The 26,294-nt window shown below is 35.3% G+C and overlaps 1 protein-coding gene across 6 annotated transcripts in view; it reads left to right on the plus strand.

Moving 5' to 3' along the window:
* Positions 1 to 19,330, plus strand: part of SEMA3A (semaphorin 3A) — a 328,521-nt gene extending 309,191 nt beyond the window's left edge. For 4 of the 6 annotated variants that reach the window (XM_035549396.2, XM_035549395.2, XM_035549397.2 and 1 more), the window contains 5 exons: positions 3,689 to 3,846; positions 7,815 to 7,882; positions 13,184 to 13,326; positions 15,009 to 15,414; positions 18,685 to 19,330. In XM_035549396.2, the coding sequence (XP_035405289.1) occupies positions 3,689 to 3,846; positions 7,815 to 7,882; positions 13,184 to 13,326; positions 15,009 to 15,414; positions 18,685 to 18,788 (879 nt within the window). In that variant the 3' untranslated portion in view covers positions 18,789 to 19,330. Of the gene's footprint in view, positions 1 to 3,688; positions 3,847 to 7,814; positions 7,883 to 13,183; positions 13,327 to 15,008 lie in introns of all 6 variants that reach the window. The other 2 variants (XM_050713415.1, XM_050713422.1) reach the window with 1 other exon arrangement.
* The last annotated feature ends 6,964 nt before the right edge of the window (positions 19,331 to 26,294 follow it).

A 26,294-nucleotide genomic window follows, 5' to 3' on the forward strand; every position in this document is an offset into this window, starting at 1 on the left:
TCTTATTTTTGAATTTCTTACTATGCTAGATGTTTGAAGCTACCTCTTTTGCTGTCACACCAATATGATATGTTACGCCTGATCCTTCTAGCTAGAGAACAAAATCTACAAATTCCTCAGAAACAGAGTTTAGATAAAGATTTAAATGATATAAAACTTTAAGGCTTTCATGCCTCTCTATATAAATATAAATTTGGCCCTCGAGAGAGAGTGACTTTTAGTAAGGAAATTCAGCCTTTATGTGCAGATTTAGACTGTCGTTATACAGTCTTTCTCAGCTCTTCTGTCTTTAACTCACAGGAATTATATTTACATTTTCTCACTGAAGCTACATATTCCTTCTAAGAGCATCCTTAATGTAGCATTATTACTTGAGTGACTTATGCATAGTTAACAGTAGACACATACTTTAAGAAAACAGCATCCTAGAGTCACTATAATACCCTGCAGCCATCTAAGTTCATAATTCTGTGTGAGCCAGTCTTCCAGTGAGTCCCTGACTTCACTTGGCCCTGAGTCTGTCTGGTGGGACTCTATATTTCCTCTTGAATAAAAAATGTGGAAACAGGACAAAAAGTCAGGCCTGACTTCCAATAAAAGGTGATTTTTTTTGTAGAGCAAACTCCCATCTTTTCCTCAGGGTCAGGTTTATGATTCTCTGCTTCAAAAAGCCCTTAAGATGGAAAAAAAAAAAAAAAAAATGAGAGAGAACCTTGGTTGATATAGTCCATCTCCTCGTCTGGTTAACTGCTACAAATAGCTTTTGTTTCTCCTCCATAACATATTCAATCGAAGACAAGGCAGAGACTTTCAAAAAGACCTTAATGACTGCCTATACATCCTACTTCCCACAATGTATTGAATCTTAATCAGAGATCCCCAATTCTGTCCATAGAGAGCATATGCGAAGGAAGGACCTATCCAAAATGTATCTGTCACTTAAACAATCTCCTGAACTCTTCTGGGTCAGAGAGTTACCTTTTAAGATGTAAAATGAAATTCAATGTGATTTGAGTCTCCTGCTCCTTAAACCTCATTTTTAAAATTCTGCCTAAGTTCTTCTTTTTGACATTCAATTTTTTAATTTTTTTTAATTATTATTTTTTCTTTTTTCATTGCAAATACAAAATTCTCAGCTATCTCTTCCTCCAAATGCTAGGGAAAGATTGCTTTTTGGCAAGCACAATACGGCAGAGAAATCATTGGACTGCTTAAAATGTTAGTCTCCCCAGCTTCTCTGGAGTAATGATACTTCTGCAAGGATTTTTAGAGGATTTTTTTGTTTTTTTTTTAATTATTTCTCTCTAGTTTGATCTGTTAATCAGATGATTTATTAAATTAAAAACCACTTGGGAGACACTTTTTGCCCAAAAAGCAGTTTGTCTGTGTATGGCAAAGTAAAGTCAGACCATTGATGCAAAACATTCTATTACTACTTTCTGAATTTCATACTGCCTGGATTTATATATTATTAGTGTCCAGAATAATGATCACCAGCTGGAGTCTAAAACTATGATCAGCAAACAGGGCAGCAGCCTTCAGGCTGTGCAGCACCTAAAACACATGCTATAGTTCAGTGACTGAACTTTATGAACTTACTTACAAGGAGTAGAGACTTTAAGTAACCCTATTTTGGCCTCTTTTTTTTTTTTTTTTCTTGTGTGTTTCTGGTGATTCTCTAATTCTAAAGACATTTATTAGAAATTAGAGAGGGCTTTTTGACGAAATGAAATTGGTTACAGGGGTGTGTAGGAAACCATTACACCATACTTCTTTATTTTCCCATATGCATTCTCTGGGTTCATTTTTGTATTGGCTGCACCACACATTGCTACACACACACACATATATATACACACACATACATGTTAATGCCTCAATTACATAGGACCCAGATCAATACCATCTGGACATTTAAGATACTTAAGTGAAGCTCTAATTTGACCTATGCTGCCTCTATAATCAGTAAAGAGAAAAGGCATCCCTTGAGAAATAATTAGGTCACCTATGATTTGAATTGCTGCTCTTTTTACTGCAGAATGTACCCCTAAGCTGGGAACTTCATTAAGTGACTTAAGTTAGAGAAAATCAGCCCATCATGTCTGTTGCCTGTCATCTGCTGCTCAAGGATACACTAGCTGGGAACTGTTACATACAGTGAAGGCTTTGTGGAGAGATCTGTGTGGTCAGAGATTGTTGCCCAGAAGAACGTGGTTTTGCAGCTCAGCTATGGCACTACAATAGATGGAAGCAGCTGCTTAAATAGGGCTTAGTTTTCAATTTACCAGTGAATTTTCTTTTGGATATTTTTCCTTGACATATTTTCCTTGAAAAACTACTGATGTTTACATGAAGGCAAGGGATGTTTCTGTAATAGTTCATATGTCTGTAAAAACTGCCAAACTGCTGTCTCTCTCAAAGAATTTAACACCTTTTTTGAACGCTTTCAGTTTTTCTGTCTCCTGGTATCCTGTGCTCATCATTTCCAGTAGATAGGTAATCTCAGCCACCTTCCATCCCTGAATTTCCTGGAATTGGTACCTCTGGGACATCACAATGCAGGAGATAAAGAATTTTGATGTTTCTTGAAAACCTATTTTTTTACACCAGCAAGATATATTTTCTAAGACAGAAAAAATGAATACAAATATGCATTTTCTTGGTGGGATTGGTTGGAGTGATACCTTCAAAAGAGAAGAATTAATTGTTCCACCATGGGTGCTGGACAGCTTTTGATAGAAAAGTGTCAGTGTTTTCAAAACAGAAGGATTACAACATTTTATTTTTATGTATAGTATCTCAGAATTAAGTGTATTTGCTTACTACACTCATATTTATTCACTTTGTGAATTAGTGTTAAGCTGAAATACGTCTGTACTTTCATATGGGATTAGTAGTTCAGTTTCCTCATGCCTCTCTTGGGACCAGCCTCCCGAATGGGTCACCTGAATTTGATATCAAAGAGCAAACCGAGAGAGACAAGATACTCTGTTGTGATGCACTACAAATGGTACCTCATTTTGTTTGCATCACTTTTTTCCTTTGCAACTCCTCTCTACCTTTGAACTTCATCTTTCATTCAACACTGTTTTTTATCCAAAATAAAGTATGCCATCTTCCCTCATTAAATATATGTTTTAATGAAAGTGTGTGACCTGCAGAAAAGAGTATGAAGCACCAGAATTACTAGACATGCAAAGAAGTGCATGCATGGCAGTACTTCCAAGCTGAAATATCTCAGCATCTGTCTGAAATAATTTACTTTAGAATTCCCCCCACACATACACAAATCTAAGTGATATATAGGAAATGGAAGTGAAAGCTGCCTATTTATGTATTTATTTATTTTAAAAATGGAAACCACAATAATATTCTTCATTGTTTTGTGTCACTGATTGTAGCACTATCCAGTAAGGGGATCTGAATACAAGGAAAGAAAAAGAAAAAAATACAATATTATTTTTTCTTGTTAGAGAAGCCACTGAGAGTTTCATTTAAAAAATCAAAATCATTCCTATTTGTTTTTTTTAACCAGAGGACAATTCTCATTCCTTTAATGTACATCAGGATCTCAATCCCTTACTGCATTTGTTATTTTACAGTAAATATTTTAGGCTTTCCTAGCAAAAACCTGGTAATTTGCAATTTTATTTATTTATTTATTTATTTATTTTTACTTTTGTTACAGCAACAGCTCTACATTGGCTCTGCCACTGGAGTTTCACAGCTTCCTTTACACCGCTGTGATGTGTATGGAAAAGCATGTGCTGAGTGTTGCCTCGCAAGAGACCCTTACTGTGCCTGGGATGGTTCATCTTGCTCACGTTACTTCCCCACTGCTAAGAGGTAGGAACAGTTTCAGATGTCTGCATGGTTTGCTATTTGTTTTAACTGATGATCTCAATATGACCAGAGGGCTTTGGAGATTTTTCATGGGATGGTTAAGTGGAGTCTTTTCTATTCCAAAGAAAATATAATTGTGGGAGCTACGAGCAATATGAAGTCTTGGTTGATTTAAAGTGAACACTGCTACTTCTTTGGTTGGCATAAAAACTGTTGTAAAAAAACATTCAGAGAAGTATTGTTTCTGAAATGTATTTGTAACTTTTTATTCAGTAATAAACAGGAAAAAAATGATTTTCTGTAACATAAGGAGGGGTGTTGATATTAAAAATAAAAAAAACTACTCAACCAACTAAATAATCCTACATTTTCATAAATTTTAATTCAAAGAAAATATTTCTAATGTGTTTTGAACATTAATGGAAAGTTATTATTTAGTGATATATAACATTATTATTATTCTAAAGTATAATTTATATGTGTTGATGTATGTCTAAATGCTCCCAGATCAGAACAACTGTTATTTTACTTTCACTCTGCACTGATGTTGAAGGCTTTGCACTGTAAAGGTTAAGGGAAAACAGACTCTGCAAGTAAAAAACAGCATTTTTATAAGAATTTACAAGTCCTAGTTGCTTGTTCTGAAGATTTAAAATCATATTTTCTTTGCCTTCCTTTGTTTCTAGAATTCTTTCCCTTAAAGCATACAGTTACTGAACTGCTGTTAGTTACTGAAGTAGAAATTAGGAATAACTGAATTGATAACCACTTGCGAATAAGAACACACACTGGCGTAGTGTTGAGATTCCCATGATAAATTGGCTAAGCCAAAGATGAAAACATGTTAACATTAAGAAACAAGGAATACAAGGATTTATACATGTAAGGACCCTTTATATATATCTTAAAATTAATGTTAACAAATACTTAGTTGGGAGTTTCAGGATTCAAAATTCCAGATTTGAATTGGTTGTTTTAGGAGATGAAATGTAGTATGGGGTGGGAAGTAACATTTGTGTCACAGACTTTTCAGATGGAGAGGATTAAAGTTTCAAGGTTTGCATTACAGTGCATCCTAAACAACTACTGATGATAGAAGAAAAAGCTGCTTATGGAATGAACATCAGGTTCTATTTTTGCACCAGGAAGCAGAGTTAATATGAGACTTTTTTTTTCTCTGAAATTCTTTAGAAAATAATTAAAAAGGAGAAACAGAACCCATCCCAAATGAAGAGCTGGTCAAGTTTTCTCAGCTGCACGGGCTAATTTCAAATTTGTGGTGGGAACACAGCAGTAAGAGGAAGAGGAGGAGGAAAGCAAGGAGAGGGGCCAGTGAGGTTTTCAAAGGGAGTCTGAGAGATTGAATTGATCTGAAAGTTTTAAGGGTTAGAAATCAGTGTGGTTGAGTACTGTTTCTGAATCGAAGGAGATTTTAGTAAGGTCTAATCACTGGATAATCCTTCTCTGCTACCTCTCAACTATTCTCTGTCCCTGAAACTCATGCTTTCTCTGCATTCCCTAATATCCATTCTTACTCTCTGCCCACTGAAGATTCACAAATCACCTAATCATATAATTCATCTGCTTACACAGAGAGAAAAAATAGGGCTTTTCATTTTTTCCTTATCCGTCTCTTCAATTTATTCTCTTAAATAGCAGACTGAACTCGCCTTTGCCATCAACGGTAAAGGGAAAGACATAGCTCTTCTTACTGGGATTAAGGGGCGAGGTTAGTGAGCTACACTGGTCTGCATAGCTATAGAAAAACCTTGGGTTGCAAAACTTATGTTTCTTGAGCTCACTTCAAAATAAAAAGTAAGTTCTGGGAGACTGAGGTCCTGACAGGAGAAGCAGCTGTCCCACGCAACCTCCCCCTTTCTCCCCTGGGAGCAGCAGCAACAGCAGAATAAAAAGTCTACTGAGGGGGAGGATCAGCTATTTACCTGGTACCTGCTGTACCCACTGCCCCAAGCCATCTTTGAATGTATCTGTGACAAAATCAGCATTGTGGAAAACAGCTTAAATGTCATCATTTTCCAAATAATGAATGTCTGCAATTTTAGGCTCCAGAAATATTGGGAAAGTGGAGTCCTGAGGCATTTGCACAGATGCTTTGCTAATAGAGCTTTTTTTATTTTTATTTTTTTCCTTTTTTAAAAAGGAACTTTTATGAGCCATGATTTTAATTTACTTCTCTTTCTTTGTATATTTAAGAAGCTTAAATGACAGTTCAGAGCTCCTGTACTGTGACCACTTAACTCTGCTCCATGCAGATGTGTTCTGGTTCATATTTCATAAATCATCATGTTGATAAAATACTGATATGTGCAACATTTTCCTGAGATTCTAACTAAACATCACATCCAAATTCCATTGACGGTAATATGAATCTTTCCACAGGTTTTTTCCTACAAATAGTACCCTATAAATATACTGCCTTTCAAAATTTAGGATGGAGTAATGTAATTGTATGGTTCCTTAAGTCTTGGGGATATTTTTATTTATTGGTAAACAGTACTATAAAGAAGATATCTGAAATTAGGATCAGTATATTTTTGAATCATATATCAATCAACAAAAAAATCGTTCTTATTAAAGCATGCTAAGATCTGATTCACTAGGAACATTTTTTGTGGTTTTTATTCAGAAAGACATCAAGAATGCACGTTCTCCATTTATTTTTTTAATTTTTGCCATACTTCATATGCATAATTTCAGTTTTAACGTTTCAATAGTTTTCAGTTGAAAGCAAGCAAACAAACAAACAAACAAAACTAAAATATTTCAGCCAAGAGGAGTCAGCTGTGCAGACGATGGTGCCTCTGTGAAAACTCTTAGTATGTGCTGATGCTGGGCTCTTAGAGACTGTAAATAAGGCTAGTGAACTGAATAGAGACGGTCTCTGTGCTGCACAACAATGGCTTTTTAAAAATGTGGGCTGTTGCCACAAGGGAGTGACCAACAGTGCTTTTTACAAGGCTACTTGACTTTTGCATATCCGTTGTTGGATGCTGTAATCTGAAATCACAGCATTGTTCAGCAGCTTAATCCTCTTTGTTCTCCTCTAATTTTGCAAGCCCTCAGGCTTTCTCTGATTCCTAAAGTAAAATGCTCACACTTGAAACACATCTTTGTTTGCCTTGTTCTTCCTTCTTTTTTAATATGAAACCCTTTTCTGTGGCTCAGCTGAATTTTCTGTCACAGCTATTTAAACAAAAATAGGAGCAGACAAAGAGAGAACAAATGCAAAATAAAATTATATTTAAAAGCTTTCTTCTGTGAAATAGAGTATTTTTAGCACAGATCTGTTTGTTTTCCAAAATCACTAGTGGAGATAAAACTGGGGAAAGACTTCAGAATCATTTCCAAATCTTCCTGTGCAAGTGTTTTATTCAGTTACTCTAAAGACAAAGCCATTTGCAATACATACATTAAATGTTTTAAACATACATTAGTCTGCAGTGGCTGAGATCATCTACTTAAATTAATTTAGATTTTGTAGAAAATACAACACTTTGACACTCTTTAAAAGCCATTCATTTTAATATGTCATTTTAACTAAAAGATGCCATGATACTTACAGTATTCTGTGCTTGCAGAAAAACTATGTCTTCTTCATGCTTTTGGTGCATGCCCAACTTTACTGTTTATGCTTTAATACCTTATAACAGTCCCGGTATCTATGAATCAAGTCATGAATTTGTCTCTGATTAATATTACCTACAAAGTTAAAATGTATTTCATAGGCTCAGTACAAGAGACATGCATTTACCAGATCCTGAAGATTTTATCTGTAAGTGTAGAGGCTGATGAACTATGATAATGCATAGAATATAATAAGATGATTTCCTTCATCATGTTGACTAGATGCACTTGTGACTTATGTAATTATATATTTATGTTCCATTTGTTGGCAAAAGCGAATGCTGACCACTGAGGTCACTAATAATTTTCAAATATAATACTTACAGACGTACTAGACGACAAGACATCCGAAATGGAGACCCTCTTACCCACTGCTCAGATCTGCAGCATCATGGTGAGTTATGGGAATGGCTAAATTACAACAAATTTGTATGAATTTACAGACTCTGCACTGCATGAGTAAAATAGGAAGCACGTGAATGGTTTGTTGGATAAATTGTCTTGAACATTTTGTACAGATGAACATAATGTATCATTGTCTCAATTTATTACAGCAGCCTGGATCAGACACTAAAGATTATTATTATTTTTTTTTTATTCCTTAGTTAACAGTTTTAATTCTTATTATTATTATTATTTTCTGATTCACTTACCTTATATCATACTATCAGGCTAGGTGTATTATGTCAGAAAAGAATAATTTCACCTTCAAAGCAGCAAGAAGTACATACATGTTACTTCATATAGTTTGAATGTGATGATAAACAAGCATATGATTAGCCACCTTTGCTAAATATGGAATGGCCTTTGTTGTAGGTGACACCCTAACAGCTCTTACTATCAGGATGTTCCATGTAGTAGGCCTGTCCTGTGTGCTTTCAGTATGCTTTCAGTTTTCCTTGACATCTTTTACTTTTGTTGTTTCTTTTTTTTTTTTTTATTTTCACATTCTGTATTGACCAGATCTTCCATTCTTGAATTGCTTGGCTCATGAACCTCACAGTTACTAATTTGTTGCCAAACTCTTCAAAAGATCTTCACTCAGAGAATGAAAAATGTACTTTTTGCCCTACATGAAGAGAACACTTAGGCAACACTTCCCTCTGCTGGGGAAAAAAAAAAAAAAAAAAAAAAAAAAAGATTACTTGTGTTTGTGTTATATCTGTAATAACAGTTAAATTATTGGACAGATTTCTGGGATAAATAAAGTAGAGGTGGCTGTACATGGAGATACCTCAAAACCCTTATGTCCGTCCAGTTCTTATACTAGCAACAATGACTAATAATCCATACATGTACTCTTGTGTCAGCTACAATTCACTACCACCATCTATCAGTAACTATTTTCTCTATCTTCCTTTTTAATTATTTGAAAATCGTAGTTAAGATTACTGTAGCTTTTCTTTTTACTTCATCATTTTCAGACTCAGGCCAAGCTACTCAGAATAAAGGGATTGGGAAAGTTCATGAATGGACTATGATCAATATACAATTGTCACATTTTGAGAACTCATGAATGCACAATTAGATTAATTTGAATTTGACAGTGTGGACTAGTAGAAAGTTCACAATTTTTCACTTAAATGATATCTAGTAATAGACATCAGATAGCAGATGAGACAACTGGCTATTGGGGCTGAGATGACATATTGGTTCCCCAATACGAAATTACATCGGGCACTACGTATGGATTTTATTCCTGAAAGCAGCATGTCTTAGACATTACCTTCACCTTTTTTTCTTTCTCCATCTTTAAACTACTCATGGTGAGCTAGCTACCACAGGTCCATTTTATTTTTAACACTCTTCCCATTGCTAGTTTTACTTTACACAACTTTAGGTCTGTTCCCTATCTTCATAGACCAGGAAAGTAATTCAAAACACTTTTTTTTTTTTTTTAACCTTCCCCTGGAAAACATATTTGCCTGAAAATATATCTTCTGTCCAAAGAATAGAGAGTAATCTTGTGCAGTTTTTTTATGACAAAAATCATGAGAACTCAAGGTCAGGAAAAAGCTATTATATACTACTCTCGACCACAAGGAGTTTTAATACAGCTTTGTCAAAATAGGTAGAGCAGTGAAGTATGAGGCAAGATATCACTTGAAAATTGTACTTAGTGGTGAAATGAAAATGGAGCGACTGGAAGAAACTAACTTACAAAAAACAAAACAAAACAAAACAAAAACACTGCAGGACTTCAGTTCTTCAGTTCCAGGTTCCTTTAAGGATGCACTGTCTAAATACCTTACACAATGAATGCTTTAGATTGCTCTAGAATTGATTTTTCACCAAATTAATTCTAACTTTTGAATCTGTAAAATTTTCCTAGATTATTTACGTATGGAAAAGTGCATCATGCAGTATACAGACAGCTACATGGTCCATGAACTTTACCAATTTATGTTATTTTTTTTCCTTGGTTATGACCACTAGTTTCTTGGACAACACAAGTAGAATTGGGAATTTTTATAGCCAAGAATGAAAGAATGAGCTACAGCAATCATTTACTACATTTCTACACATTCCTCTGCAGGAACAAAACAAACAAACAACAAAAAAAAAAACAGTCTCTTAGTATACAAGTCACTTTTACAGACATTGTGGAAATTTACCTAGATATCAGTCAGAAGCAATACTGCTTAATAAAGCTTAGTTAGCTCTCTCAGTTCATTTGTGCAAATGCATAAGACATAGTATGCAGCGACAACAGAGAAAGCTGAGGATCCTCAGTTGTACATGTGTTTGGCCAGATATTAGTGTTTGAATTTAAAAACATAATCAACTTGGTGTCAGCCAAAGAACAAATTTTCTTTAATTATTCCATACTAGTGCTATCAAGAAATTTATCAAGGTTTTTTGTTTGTTTGTTTGTTTGTATGTTTGTATTGAATAATTTGTAAGTGAGGTGGAACCTTTTCTTAGGTAAGTCATCCCAGGGAGAGCTCACAGAACTGCTCCTTGTTTGTCTGTAAAATCAGATGCATTCATCTGCAGACCAATCTTGGGATAAGTACCTAACCTTTCATACTTCTTCGGTCATGTCAGAAATTACGTATTTATCAGGGTAGTAAACTGATATTGCTGTTGGATTCATTTTGGGAATTGCAGATCTCAGACAAGATTTTGGGTTGAAATTCATAACCACCTTCATGACTTCTATAGTTTTTTAATTACTCCAGCTGTTCTTCTGAACTTCCTAGTCTTTCATTCTTCTTCCTACTCTCTTCACCTTCTCCCTCAGTCCCGGAGCTGTTCTCTGGTCCTGTGATTATGCCATCACTTTGCTTTACTTTCTTGCACTCTACATACTCAGTATTATGTGAACTCTATAGACATTTTTGGACCTGTTTTCTGCTCCCTTAAATCATAGAAATTAAATTTTAAGGATTTCTTAATTCCTTCCCCTCTCATTGCATGGCTGTCGCTAAATTTTCTGGAGCTGTGAACAACTTGAAAGGGGGCTTCTGCTACCTACCATGTGATCTCAGACTTGAATGCCATGGGCGAGATCCAACAAACCACCCAGAAGTTTCAAATGGTGTCAGAGCATTCACCTTCAAGCTAACTTTCATTAAAACTGTGGTTAGTTTCTCAAATATTAAGGATATCCTAGGCATCTACTTTTTCCTGAAGAAACTCCTTTATATACTTAAAACTATGCTACTGCTCATGCACAGTAGGATCCTTGACAAAGAAATGATCCTAGGCTAAGGGGACATTTCCTACTGGCTGTCTTATATGCTGCTGCCCTGCATGTGCTGTCTGTTGTGCATCCCAGTGCAGATACGAAACTGCCTCTTGTCAACTGTATGAGTATCGCTGGCTGCCTGCTTAGTCATGTGAATTCTGTTCCTAAATCAGAGCACCTAACTTGAAACAGAAGAGAAAGGACACCTAGATCATGCTGTTGAATCTATAGAGTAGCAATGAGTAATCATCCAACCATTTCCATTTGCGATCATTATCTTTTTACTTCCAGTCATATTCAGTTAATCTCTTCATATATTTCCAGTTCTTCACTTTTATTGACAAAAATTTGCCCAAGCTCCATCAGGCCTTTCCTCTGTACACTTGGCTACATTCTCTTCCATCTGTATTACAATTTCTTTGTTGCTTTGCTTTCTAAGTCATTCCACCATTGCTCTCCATCTTCCTGGCCTAAAGCTGTTCTGACATTCTTTATTGGGATGTGGTCTCTGAGAGATGTCATAAAAGTTGCTTCAGTTGCTCGATTATATGATACCCCGCTTACTTGCTGGAAAAGTTTATAATCCAACAGAGGAAAGCAAGCTAATCCATCCCTATTTGTTCAACATTCATAGGCCATTTGAAGTTTTCTTACTGAGAACTGGGCAAGCACAAGTTCCTATTCTGTCCCCCATGCCTCCTCCTATCCTCCATTGCGCTGCAAGTCATTATGGAAAGACATGATTTCTGTGTCAACATAAACCAGGAGCTCAATTTTACCTTTGGCTCAGTAGTCTATCAAACAACTTGTGTTTGCTAAACTTGGCCAATATGATAAAGGCTAAGTGAAAGCAAACACATTGTGACAAGGGATTTATTTGAGAATATTTTAATTAAACATCATTTTCCTGTTAAACTGTTTCAAAAGAAGTTCCTAAAAAAAATCCAGTACTATAGATCAAAAATGGAAAATGGAAAGAATGACAAATAATAGCAGGGAGACAGGAAACCCCATGAGATCAAAACAGCGTTAAATAGTTTACCAACCCCTTCCTCTCCATCTACTCTGTAGGATTATTGTATTCTTGTCACTTAAGACCATAACAGCATTTTAAAGAGCTAAGGTGGAGAGTTGAAATATGATGCCTCTGTGGTATTGGAGAAGAATCAAATGCCATATAAGTCCTATAGCTATGTGATATTTCCAGCAAGTTGATGAATATCTTGAAACATTGCTGTTACAAAAGGAAGTAATTTGTTTAACTTTCTTTTTCCCCTCCCATAATGTCTGGTTTATTAACCTCATTACATTTCCATAAATTATATCAGTATGAGAGGAAATGATTAATTGAAGATTGTTTCCTCAAAAACATTATTCCTGGTCATTAACAGCTTCAGCAAACCGTACTGCCATATAATCTAAATACATTATGCTACTTTTAAATAGCCTCATGTTTTATTACTTTGCTCTAAAGTATTATGATCATAGAGCCCAGGAGGCATCATTACAGGCATTCTGCAACTACACCCTGAGTTTTCTCACTGCATACAGTTGGCCATTAAAAATTCTTGTCGTGTCCTAGATGTTTTCCTTGATGAATAAAAATGAGGTTTGAACAAAATTTCCCAATGAAATTCATTAACTTCACATATTGATATATTAACAGCTGCTAGGATTTAAAATACAAAAATAAAAAACTACAAGGGTTGCTTACAAAAATAGAGGTGTTGGAGATTTTCCAAAGACATGTTGATATGGAGAAATTCATCTTTAAGAGTCTTATTATGTTGAAACACCTTAAAGGATCCCAACTTGTAAATAAACAAATTCATTTGCTAATTAAGATTTTTTTTCTTTCCTGATCATTTAAATTTATGTCTCACTCCCCCTCCCCCTCCCTTCTTCCTATTTTCCTTTTTTCCTTTTTTCCCTTTTTTCCCTTTTTTTCCTTTTTTTTTTTTCTTTTTCCTATTTTCCTATTTTCCTTTTCCCCTTGCTTTACAGATAATCCAAGTGGTCAGACTGTGGAGGAAAAGATTATCTATGGAGTAGAGAATAGCAGCACTTTTCTTGAGTGCAGTCCAAAATCTCAGCGTGCCATAGTCTACTGGCAATTCCAGAAGCAAAACGATGACCGCAAAGAAGAGGTACAGTAGAAAAAAATTAAGAGATACAACTAATCTTTTCTATGAAGGTATATTTGAACCTCTGTCCTTCCCAGAATAATGTCCATCTGTACTTCAGTTTGCAGTTGTTCTCCTGGAATCTTATTATTTCTCTTGCTTCTCATCATATTCATACTCTTATCACATAAAATCCCATAAACTCCAAGAGGTTTTACTGATCTACATAAGAAAACTTTCATACTCTGTCCCTGGTTTACTCCTTGTAAAACATATTGTTTGTTGTTGTTGTTGTTGTTGTTGTTGTTTGTTTGTTTCTTTGCTTTTTGTTTTGATTTTCATTCAGATATCTTAGATATACTAAAATTCCCTTTCACAGATGATCAACAAAAAGCTAGTATGCTAAGTACCACCTAAAGCATCATACACGGATTATATTGAACTTAAATATTACAAAGACCTGAAAGCTGCTTCTGAAAAAAAAAAAAAAAAAAAAGAGAGAGAGAGAGAGAAAGCTGACTATATTCATCTAATTATGCTGTGTAAAAGGTAGTCCAACAGAAGTGTTTCTTATGTGCTGCATGCTCTAAGACTGAACTGCAGATAATACAGACAGAATGAGGAACTGTAGTAGACCCAAGAGTATGAAAACTTGCATATCTTTTTCATCAAAAAGCAGTATTCATGGAAGCAAAAACACTCACTTTCTCTGGTTGCATTGCACTAAACTGACAGATTATTTTCCTCTTTCTCTTGTCACCAACATTCTTACATTATTACTCAGGTTCTTGAGAACCTATTACCCGGGTTCTCAAATCATCTTACTATCCAGCTAGGTCACATATGTGTTAAGAGAATAATCTACTCTGGTATGTAGAGAGATCAAGCTAGGAAACAAAAACTTGTCTGTTGCATTAAAGTATTTGGAAATATACACAAACTACACTGAAGCAAGTTTTTTAAAGCATGCTCTTAGTTACATAAACCGATTTATATACTTTTGATTTTTGCTTTATTTGCATAAATAGTAAAATATTTAGAATTTATTCTTGGTGAAGAGAGCAACAGATGAATTTGTGCCCATTCTGTCCACAGGTCCACATGGATTCAAAAAAGGAAATTATATTTCTAGATATCAGTTCATTCATAAATATATGATATTTTGGACAGCTACTTTTTGAATATTAAAAATTTCAGATTGAATCATTATTGTTCCTTTGTAAATTCTCCACTTACCCTGAACCCCCTCCTACAAATAAAACCTTCTATAGCAGGGAACAATTGAACCTTTCCCACATATGTATTTGGGCTTAACTGAAAGGTGATAGTAAATGTGGCATCTTTAATTAAGGCAAATGAATCCATGCTGGCTCTGCTGATTAACTGTTGGCATTTTCTCTAATCTTACTGACAATTCCATCTGATTGAGCTGCTACCAGTATTTCTCAAGTATCAATAAAGACTAAAGAGTAAATTCTTCATCCTCCAAGCTCTTTTTGTACCACAAGAATAGTTTGTCCAGAGTATTTGACTCTGCCGTAACTGCAAATGACTGGCAAGGGGTATTCCATTTATGTGGGTTTTGGGCTTTTTGGCCAAATTTTACTAGCTGAAATGAACTGTACTAAGGAACTTGTAAGTTAAGAGGATAATTTTGCACATATATGAAAGATAACTATTGAAATTACCCCTTTTGTCTAATACAGATAAAAGTGGATGATCGAATGATCCGAACAGAGCAAGGCCTATTGCTACGAAGTCTTCAACGGAGAGACTCTGGTATTTATTTTTGCCATGCTGTGGAGCATGGCTTCATGCAAACTTTGCTCAAAGTGACCCTGGAAGTAATTGATACTGACCACCTGGAAGAGCTGCTCCAGAAAGAAGATGATGGTGATGCCTCCAAAACCAAGGACGCTACCAATAGCATGACACCCAGTCAAAAGATCTGGTATAGAGACTTCATGCAGTTAATCAATCATCCCAATCTCAACACAATGGATGAGTTCTGTGAGCAGGTTTGGAAAAGAGACCGCAAACAACGCCGTCAAAGGCCTGCCAATGCACAGGTGAATACAAATAAGTGGAAGCACCTACAAGAGAATAAAAAAGGTAGGAACAGGAGGACCCATGAATTTGAGAGGGCACCACGGAGTGTCTGAGCTACATTACCTCTAGGAACCTCATCCAAGTAGAAACTTGTATAGACAGATAACTGGAAAAAAAATGCAATATACATGAACTTTTTCATGGCATTATGTGGATGTTTACAAGAGTGGAAAGTTCAAACAGTTTCCACTAGGTTTAAATAAAATCTATTTCTAACTTTCCTAGTAAGTCCTTTGTCTCTGCTCTGATTCTAAGAGCAGAAAGACCAGAGTATCAAGGATGAAAACTCACCTGGACCTAGCTTACTGCTCAAAGAGTTCTCCAAGTATTCAGCAGGCAGGTTTTGCTTTCTCTTTTGCCTGAGATATAGACAAAATGCTGTATTTCATGCTGTCATCTTAAAGAAAAGAAAAACAAAACCCACCTTTCATCATCAGCACTACCACTCCTAGACTTATTATAAAACTGCATGAACTCATTAAGCTGATGAACGTCTAAATACATGATTGGACACAAGGATTTGTTCTTGTTTTGTCTACCAGTTCTCCTGTTTATAAGTACTAGAAGAGGAAAAACAATACTGAATGAGATTGTGGAAATTTGAACAACATATGGAACTTTGAACATCATCTGGAAGAACAAAAAAAGTTTGGAGTACACTGGCCTACTACTGATGACTTCTTTCAGCTTTGATCTAAAGATGTATTTTATTAAAAATATAATTTAAATGTACGATGGAAAATATGCAGCAAACATTAGCTCTTTTCTAAAATAGATTAGACTTTTTGTCTTAGAAATATTGTACTTCCTAATTATTGGTTTAGAGGAAAAAAAATAAGGACAACTTCCAATTATGAGCTGCTTTACTTTTTTGTTTGGAAAATCTTCCAGGGGAACTAGTCACACTGCAGTTAACCTCCCCCCCACTGTCTCAGTAACCTTTATGACATGTAACTTCAAAACAATTTCAAAACTAAGCTATTTTAACATGAAAGTCACTGTATCACATGGAAGTCTTCTGCATTCTTTTCTCTAAGTATGGTATTTGAAATGATTGAACTTGTGTAGTACCTTACTATAGACTGAACCAATTAAGAGGAGAGTTGATTTTCAGTTGTATATTTTTTTATTATTATTATTAAAAAAAAAAAAGTAAATAGCATTAAAATACCCTCTACTAATTACGCTCTTGCTTTCTTGGTTCATAAACATTTGTGAATGCTAATATTTAAATAATGTGGCTCATAGACTATCATATATCCATGAGCAAAGCTCACATTCAGCTTAAGGTGTTTTGTTCCCAACTCAGTGGTAGAAACATGTCCACACTAGTGATTCCCAGTGCTCCATTCTTTCTGTGGGCCAGATCACCTAAATGCAAAGTACTAGCACTAGGCCACATATATATAACCTCAGAGCGAGCTCTCTGTTTTAAAATCAAAGGGACTATTTTATCCCTGGGTGATGTCTGCTGCAGTAGTAAATTGGTGCAGTTCAGTTTAACATTATTTTATACTAGCAGATAATTTGGTCCTGCACTTCTGTCTTATTCTATATACAGGAGAGCAACAGGGTAAAACAGACAATGCACTTGCACCATAAGTGTCAGTTTAGGGATATAAGTAGTGGATTTATTCACCTCAGCACATATGTGCCTTTGGTCCCCAGTTCTATGGTGTCCAGTTCTTTTGAGGTCATCTTTCTCCAGCCTCCTATATTTTGCCTTGGTAGAGTCAGTAAATGGCATAATTTCAAGTAATGTCATTGCGGGGAAGATTACTAGAACAAAGTCTTTAGTTTGCTAAATGAGTTTTTATATAAAAGTGTGTCTGTATTGATGACTGATCTGTTTTGTTGTTATTCGCTCCAGATTATTTAATTTATCAATCACAACACTATTGGCCTTATCAGATACAATAGAACACAACCGCTGTGACAGCAACTCTCACAGTATGTCCCCGTCTCCTTGCTATCCACTAATTAAAGTATCTTTCTGATTAGCAAAACCTTGGTTTCTTGCCTTCACAACAACTGGGTTCTCACTAAAGGCCCAGTCACTTTAGACGCCTTTGAATCTTTTGCAGGGGATGAACTTGCAAGTTTTTTTGCCATTTAATTCTTTAGCATAAATTCATTGAATAGGGCAGGACAAGTCTGTAAGGCCATGGAAAATACTTGGGAATTTAGTTTTGAAGCAAGTTTAACTATCGCTTGTGTTTAACTTGACTCTTGTGAACTTTAGGGTGCTGTTAAATTCCCATACTTTCATGATATGCTGAGTAGGGATAAATTAAAACATAGGTTCAACTATGTGCTTTCCTGTACAGAAGTATTAATTTTCAGCTCAGCCTATGATTAATTTGTGAGCCTTGTTGTCTGCTGAAGTATTTAATTGTAATCACAGAACACTCTTTAGCCTCTTGTGTAGGGCTATTATGTACCATCAAGTCATTAGAATCCTCTTTGTTACAAAAGGAAACAGTTTTAAAATGAACCTCAGAGAATTCATTGGGAAAAATATAGATTGATTTTGACAGGCCCTAAATGACTTAGTTTCCTTTTATACAAATTAATGGTATTGCCATGTAACTTTTTTTTTTTCTTTACCACACTCGTTTTTACTGCCATTTGCTGAAAAAAAAATAAAAATAAAAAAATCCAAACCAACCTCTTCTACCACTCCTTAAGAAAAAAACAGCTTAAATTAAGTCTGGGTTCTAAGATGTGCTTTTCTGTATAGAAAAAAAGATAATTAATGGGAACAAAATTACAGAAGTTGCAATGTTTTTACTATGACCTATCAGTCTAATTGGATAATAGATGTGATCAGATCTTACTGACTTCAATCCAGTCCTCACTGACATGAGTAGTCTTCTTTATGTCTTTGTATTTGCTCGTATAAATAAGAGGGTAGATGATCAAGTCAGCAGCAGAAATTGATGTTTTTCACATTCATATTATCGTCAAATTAAAACAACATTTAATATTACTGTGAAATGAACTATTTTTTTTTCAAAGAAAATAGTCCTTAATAAATTCATGGATAGAAAGATGCCCTGCAGCTTCAATAAAAATCATACCCCCACTTGTGTCATATTTTTTTAACACACCATAAGGATTAAAAATAAAGGTAAAAACAGCATTTCTGTAAATCATCAATAAAACCCTCTAAGCTCCTAGTTACAGACTTTAGAAAAAGTAAGAAGTTGTGTTTATGCTGGAGAGAAATAAAAAGTTTCATTTATAACCATAAAAAAAATGTTTTGTTTTAAGATATCCATTTGAAAGGAAGAAAAATACGTTGGATCTTATTCTTACTCATGAACACTGCACTTGCATGGATCACTGAAGATGGGAATTTGTTCAATGTCTCCTAAAAACTGTGTGAAGATTATGTTAAACTATAACATCAAACTGAGAAAATGTGCATCTTTGCAGAACAGAGTTAAATCTTAATGACCCAATAAAGTCACTATGTAAAAAAAAATAAAAATAAAAAAAAATTAAATTAAATGCATGTGAATGCGCATTTACTGATCCTTTTTATGTATTATTTAGTGAATATCAATGGTATGTGTTTAATAGTTCAGTTTTTGCTACCTACACATTAGCCAAAAGAGATGTAAATATTTTTGACTAGATAAGGAGGTACAGTGTAAAGTACTGTTATCTAGAGGTACTCCATTTTGGTGTGTTCAGCATAATACTAAAATGCAAGATTTTGTCACACAGGTGATAAGGTAGTTTATTTGCTATATCAGTGCCAAAGTTATGTGCTTATTCTTTAAGCACATTCCTTACTGGATAGTAAATAACTCTAATTCTATATCTATCACTTCAATTCAGATGGGAACTAGAAAACTGGAGAGGAAAAATGTAATGAAACTGCTGCTGTAAATTATTTCTTTTAGCATGTATTCAGTTGTTGAATAAACATTTCTTCCAAATATTTGAAGTTCACTGTCTTAACTATTTATATGGAAATGTGCCCTGTAACCTTCATGAATGTATGGAGTGTATTGCTGCCAATATAATGCTATCAGTGTATATAAGTTCTGTTTACTAAGCCAGAAGGGCTGTTATTTTTATTAATGGTGTTTATTGTTTCTTTATGAAGAGTACAAACTAGTAAGGCTTGAAATGGAACCTTCAAACTTATCTTCAGCGTATCATTTGACACAGCCTCATGGACTTGTGCAGGTAAAGCTGCACATGCACATAAGCAACCCACTCTGCCCATGAACAAAACTAAGTCAGCCTGGAAGTGATGCAGAAATTAGCAAGTTGATATGCTTGATGAAATCTACTCTGTGCCATTCAAATGGCTTAGTACAGCTATACTGCTTCCTCTTGGAAACTGGCTTGCATAGACAGCAAGTAAAATAAATCAGTTTCTGTCTGTTATCAACATACCCTTGTATTAGGCAAATTTAGTAGCTGTCTGGAAGTGCCTAAGGGCTTTATCTAAAAGTAGAATGGCATAGCATTAAGCATTGTGCAAACAGGTAATGAGATGAATTCCACCCTGGAAGACATGAAGTTTAACAATACTTGACAAGAAGTGGGAAAATAAAGTGTTATTTCCATTTGCCACATAAAGAATTGAAAAAAGAAACAGTAGTACTCAATCATCACTAATCCATTCATCTCTGCCCATGTGCCTCTCTGTAAAGCAAAGATAGAGATGTCCACTTCAAAAGTAAGTTGCACAGTTGCTACTGTCTTTTGAGCATGAAAATAAGCCCTAACAGCAGCCAGGTTATTCATTGGTTTGCAAAAGATGTCATCAGATACATCAAAATGGAAAGGATGTGGAGGTCAGTAAATTCACTAACTGAAAGACCAGGGTATTATTATTATTATTTTTTTTTCTGTCTGCCTAGTACAGGGATTATAAATACTCATAAAGGATGAGCCTTGTTTCTGAATATAGCCACGCTGTGTCCTTTGCTAGAGTACTCTGCAGAGCACAGCTAAACTCACTGTCTTTTGCAACTACTTTGCTACATTGCCAGGAATGTATAATGCCTAGGGATAACCTTCATTGACATTGAGTTGGAAGAAAGAAGAAACATTTGTGGTTTAATGCATGTTTTTATATATATATATATATATATATATATATATTTAAACTGTCGGCTTTCAATGAGATGAAATCCACTTTTCCCTGAGGTATTTGAGGCTCTATGTGTAATTCTAGTGAATCTCTGAAGAACATGTTTGGCAGCCTCATCTATAAATTGTAATAAATGTTCCTTTTGTGAAGACTGAAATATACCCTTCTGTTTTCTTATGGGTCACATTCACTGAGCTCTCCATCAAACACACGTTTAATGCGAGACAAAGTTTTGATGTCTTTTTCCAAAGCCTAAAACAAAAGGACTATTCTCTTCAGGATGCTCAGTATCAGGATTCAAGTAGATCAGAGTATTAGTGAACCATCCAGTTTCTTTGCTCCCCATAAATACTTGAGTGAAAGGTTGGAGGAGCTTCATAGTGAAAAACAGAAACCATAGAGGACAGGACTTCGGGGGGACTTTTTTGTCCTGGAACTTATCAAAAGTTGACATTTTGGACAACTTCAGGATGATCTGAGCTAAATCCCAAAGCTCTAGTCAAATAGTTTCCATACTGAAAAACTTTCACTGGCGTTAAGAATGCAACTTTCCTTTCTCTCATAGTATTTTTTCACCCCTATAGAAAACAGGACTCTTGCCTCAATAGTAACCCAGATTGGTCATTAACCATCCTTAGAAGTCCTTTTTACCTTTGTGGAAGCTTGAGAAGTTGGGGCTATTCCAGACCAGCCCCCTGAGGCAGCAGGTTGTAAACAAGCAATATAGGCACTAATGCCATGCTGAAGGCTAAAATGTAAGGAAATTCAAGAAATTTTAAGTGTGAGGAAGGTCCTACTCCATACTGCTGTGTACTGCTACAGGCCTCACTGGCCATGAGCTGGAGTCTGGTGTTTGTGGGCTTGATCAGTCCTTTTTGAATTGCTATTTATTTGTTTATTTAATCCTCGATCATCTGCAGTTGTTTGCCAGGTGTAGACATCTCTGCCTTGTGAAATAACCTAGCATACCCTAACAATACATCTGATTTTGTCCGGTTGACCCTGTTTAGTTGACACAGTCAAGCTGAAAAAAAAAAAAAAAAAAAAAAACTACTAAAATATACACCTAACCTACTCCTAAGAATTAATGTGCACAGGATCATAACCTTTTTTTTCTTTGAGCATAGAAAGCCTGATAAACAAACAAACAAAAAAACTAGTTGTTCACCCTGAGTGCAAGCCTGCCATGTCTACCAATACACTAATAAGTACTGTTGAGCTGCATCTGAGGCATGTTGAATTGTTTTTGAAATATGAATCTTTCTTTGGATACAGACCCAATACTTTTTCAGACCATTCCACCTTACAGACTGGTATAAATTAAATCTGGTAGTCTGTTCTGTGAACAAAACTTTACATCCCTCAGCATGGGGTATCCCTGGGCTTGAATTACTTTTTTCTTCATACAAATATATTATACTCACTTCTGTAGGGGTTTCATGCTTCATCTTTTCTTGTGTGTTAGAGATGCATATTCCTGCATGGAGACAGGATAAAGAAGTCATGGCAATTCTGATAGATATTCCAATGCATCACATAAATATCAAATACAGCTAGATTTCAATTTCTCATCTATTTCTGTAGCTGGGAGCAGGAGACAAAAAGAGGAAACAAAAGAAATGCAGACATTTCAGCTATGTTCTGCAATGACCAGTCCCTTAGGCCCTTCAGTCTCATGTCAACTTTTTTCCTTGTTTTCAGAACTCCACAGAAAAATGCATTCCTATAAACTCTGCTTTCTCTGAATAATGCTACACTGAATAGCTCAATAAACCAGAACAAACAGACAATGTAAATTCCTCCGAAGAAGGCTTAACTTTCCTCTTCTGTTTGTTTTTTTATTATACTATCGCCATGGGTGCTCTTTTCGCTAGGGTTTTGTCAAGACTTCCATTATAAATCCCGGTTTCTAGGGATTTATAGTTTTGTCTAAATTGATTGACTACAGGTTAAAGGTTTTATATACTAGCTTTTAATCCAGAAATGGTTTTACAGTTCCTAAAAGAAAAAGGCTAAACTGTGTTGAATTCAGTTTTGAAGGCAAGAAAAAATAATTACAGCTTTAGCAATGTCAGGTTGTTGTTTTGGAGACTGTTCTGAAAAAAAAAAAAAAGAGCTGAGTACAGTAAAGCTCAGTGAGCATAATAAAAGCTTCTCACCTCACTGGGCTTTGAATTTGGTTTTGAAAACATCTACATGAGGACTAGAGGTCCTAAATCAGACAAACACTTGAGCATAGTTTTGCATACTTGTTTGTGATTTAAAGATATGCTGCTCATACTGTGCTCTCTGTGCTTTCTTGCTTCATGCAAATCCCTTCATATTAGTCAATCAAAGATGATTTTTAAATTTCTGTTCTATGTAAAGATAATGTAAGCTCAACTCTTGCACCTGTTTAATAGATGACTTCCGCTATAGAAGAAAATAATTGCTTGTGCTGTTTTTCATGCTAGGTAGGAAAAAATATTTTTTTGTTGTTCTGATGGAATTGAAATGTAAAGGCTGCAACTGATCCACATCTGTTAGAGCATTGCAGAATTCTCACACAATTTTCCTTTATTAATGCAGCTATATGCAAACACCAGTCTTATAAACATGTCAATGCTTCTAAAAATCAACTAATTGAATTTTTTGTCTTTAATGCTAACCAGCACACTTAGCTAGATCCTCACCCAAATAAATAAAGCTGTGTGTTCCACCACCTTTTTTGTTGACTGGAATCTATCAAACGTTAGGGGGTACTGAAAGATATGCTTCAGTCCTTGTGCTATTCACTGTGGTTCAAAATGTTACTTATGAAAGATAAACAGTTCAATGCCAGTGTAAAGCAATTGAATATAACAAGGCTTCAAACTATGATAAATATTTCACATATTATACATCTCTGTTATCTTCACTAGCTAGAGGGGGAGATATGGTTGACTATAGAAGAATTAAAATATTTATAGTTAAGTCCACTGTTGCACGTCAATATAGCAGACACAATGGAGTTAAAAAAATCTTATTTGGACATTGAGTGAAACACATGCATGCTCAGCAAATAATGGTTCTTTGTCTCCTAGAAATTCTCCTATCTGGCATTCACTGTGCTTTGACAATATGTTGATGATTGTACATGCTGTTGACTGTTAGAAAAGTGTCTCTGCAAATGTTTGGCACTATTGTTAACCCTAAACTCTTTGTAGCCCTTGAATCTGCTGAAAACTTAACAAGGCTCCACAGATACTCCTAGGTATGGTGCTTTCATAAATTCCATGGTGAAACTTTTTATGAGAAGGTTATGGGAAGGCTAAGGACAAAAATAAAGATTACCGGAACATATATCTGGATATTTTTAATCAGGAAAACACGAAAAAAATATTATTTTAGTATTCATAGGAAATAAGATAATGAAATGGCAGCCTTTATTCATGTCTCACCAGCATCAATAATGTTGTTTTATTTTCAAATCTAGTTATCTAAACATATTATTGCCTATTCAGTCACTAGTATGAAAATCACTTCTATCAAAGATATTGAACTCTTCTGAGTTTCTTGCAAGCCCATTGAAAATGTGTCCCACTAAGAACTGAAATATTTGTCAAGGCCGTAAGATGGACTGTATAACTGCTAAATCTTTGTGTTCGGACTAATTTGTCCAGTTAGATTTATACTGTTGAATCAGCACATATATCACAAAGAGATGATTCACTTTATTGAGGAATATTTATGAACTCTCCCAAGGCAAAGCAGAGTCCTTGTATTTCCCATCTTTTGGAACTGGCATTTAATTTATCAGTGCCAAGAAACCACATCTCTAATGCATTATCTAGTATTCCAGTGGTTACTAATTGCTAGATTAGCCTGAATGAAGTCTGCCAAATTGTACTTTTGTCACTTTTTTTTGGCTGGTATTTTCCTCCCAAACTTGAGATATAAAACATTTATCCAAGTCATCACAATAGTATTAAAATTACAGTGCTGAAACAATTAAAAACATATACTATTTTCACAATTTATCTAAGGAGTTGTTACAATTATTGGTAACCTCTAAAGTCTTAGTCTTCTTTTTGAAGTAATAATAATAGGGTAAACACACAAACACTGAGGTGTTCTAGTCTATTTGAGTGTTACAGACCTGATGGACTGCTAAAAATAAGGGAAAGTTATTGGAAACAAATGAAATCTGTTTTCTTTGTAGTCCTTGGAAATTTCACCAAGATCAAGCCAGGATTTACTTTTCCTGCCATGAGAAGCTAAAATCAACGGTTCGGGGCATTCAGACAACGTCAGACTCCGGATAGAAACCTGTTTTTTAGTGACTGAGTAGAATGGGTTTGAAGAAACACGCCTTTGTATATCTAGTACCATGAAGCTCTTGACTTTTTGGTATTAGCAACAAATGCTGATGTGATCACATTATATGATTTACATATGAGTTTGCGTTTCTTTTCTACCTCTGGAATTATGTATCAGCTTGTTTTCAGTCCAAAATGTGAGTGACAACACCTTTCAGCACCAGACAATGACTTTCCAAATTTCTGCTGTAGATCTTGATGTTTGAAATAGAGTTGCTGAAGAAAACTAGATAGAACAGTGAGTTTTTCGTGTAAACAGTTCTAGGGGTATAAGCTTCTAGTATTAACAAGGAGGATATTATCACATCATAAAAAAACCTTAACCTGAATTTTAAGCCAATTTTGAGTCTGGTGTTTCTTTTTTCATCATCTTTCCTGAAATTATATTCTATAAGAATGAATGAATATAGAAAATGCAATACTGGCCTTCTCTTCTCTTTTCTCTTCTCTTCTTCTCTCTTCTCTTCTCTTCTCTTCTCTTCTCTTCTCTTCTCTTCTCTTCTCTTCTCTTCTCTTCTCTTCTCTTCTCTTCTCTTCTCTTCTCTTCTCTTCTCTTTCTCTTCTCTCCATTGATACTTTGTTTATTTGCTTCTTTTTGTTTTGTTTTGTTTTGAAGTACGTCTTTATCTGTTTCATCTTGTCCTCATGGTTTCTTAATGTTGTAAACAAAGCTGAAGTTTGCTTACTCAAGGATAAAAGAGGAGTCTAGTGAATCTTTCCAGAAAAAAAGTAGCAAACACTAGATAGAGGGTAAAACTGAAATGGAATATGGTAGGAAAGTATTAGTCATGAGTTGGAGGTGCTACACATAGACCTGAAGGCAATCAGGTTGTTGATTTTGTTTCCTCGAAGAGAATCTAGAATCTGGATTCCACAAGTGTATGCAGAAGACCAAACAGTACAAGTGCCTTGCTTTCAAATTTGTAAGCTTAAAGCCAAAGGATAGGGGAATGGAAGGGTATCTGTTATTGTCAACATGAAGAATCCAGAAGAGGGAGGCTCAGTCAAAGTCTGTCCTAGTGTTTTTTAGGGTCAGATCTGCAGTAAATGTGAAAAGGCATCTCCAGATCTAATTCTGCTTAGAACTGATACATAAAATAGCAGTCTTGAAAAAGACAAGTATCTTCATATTTCTGAAGTAAAAAGATGAGTCCTGCTGTTCATATACTGTAGTTGAATTTTACCCACATCCTTTCCCATAGAATCATAGAATATCTGAGTTGGAAGGGACCCACAAGGATCATCGAGTCCAACTCCTGGGTCCCCAGAGGACCACCCCCAAAAAAAATAATAAAATCTAATAACAAGTCTGAGAGCATTGTCCAAGAGCTTCTTGAACTCTGACAAGCTCAGTGCTGTGACCACTTCCCTGGGGAGCCTATTCCAGTGCCTGACCACACACGGTAAAGAACCTTTGCCTTATATCCAGC

This window comes from Cygnus atratus, chromosome 1 (genome assembly GCF_013377495.2).
Source record: "Cygnus atratus isolate AKBS03 ecotype Queensland, Australia chromosome 1, CAtr_DNAZoo_HiC_assembly, whole genome shotgun sequence".
In the NCBI taxonomy this organism is placed as follows: Eukaryota; Metazoa; Chordata; class Aves; order Anseriformes; family Anatidae; genus Cygnus; species Cygnus atratus.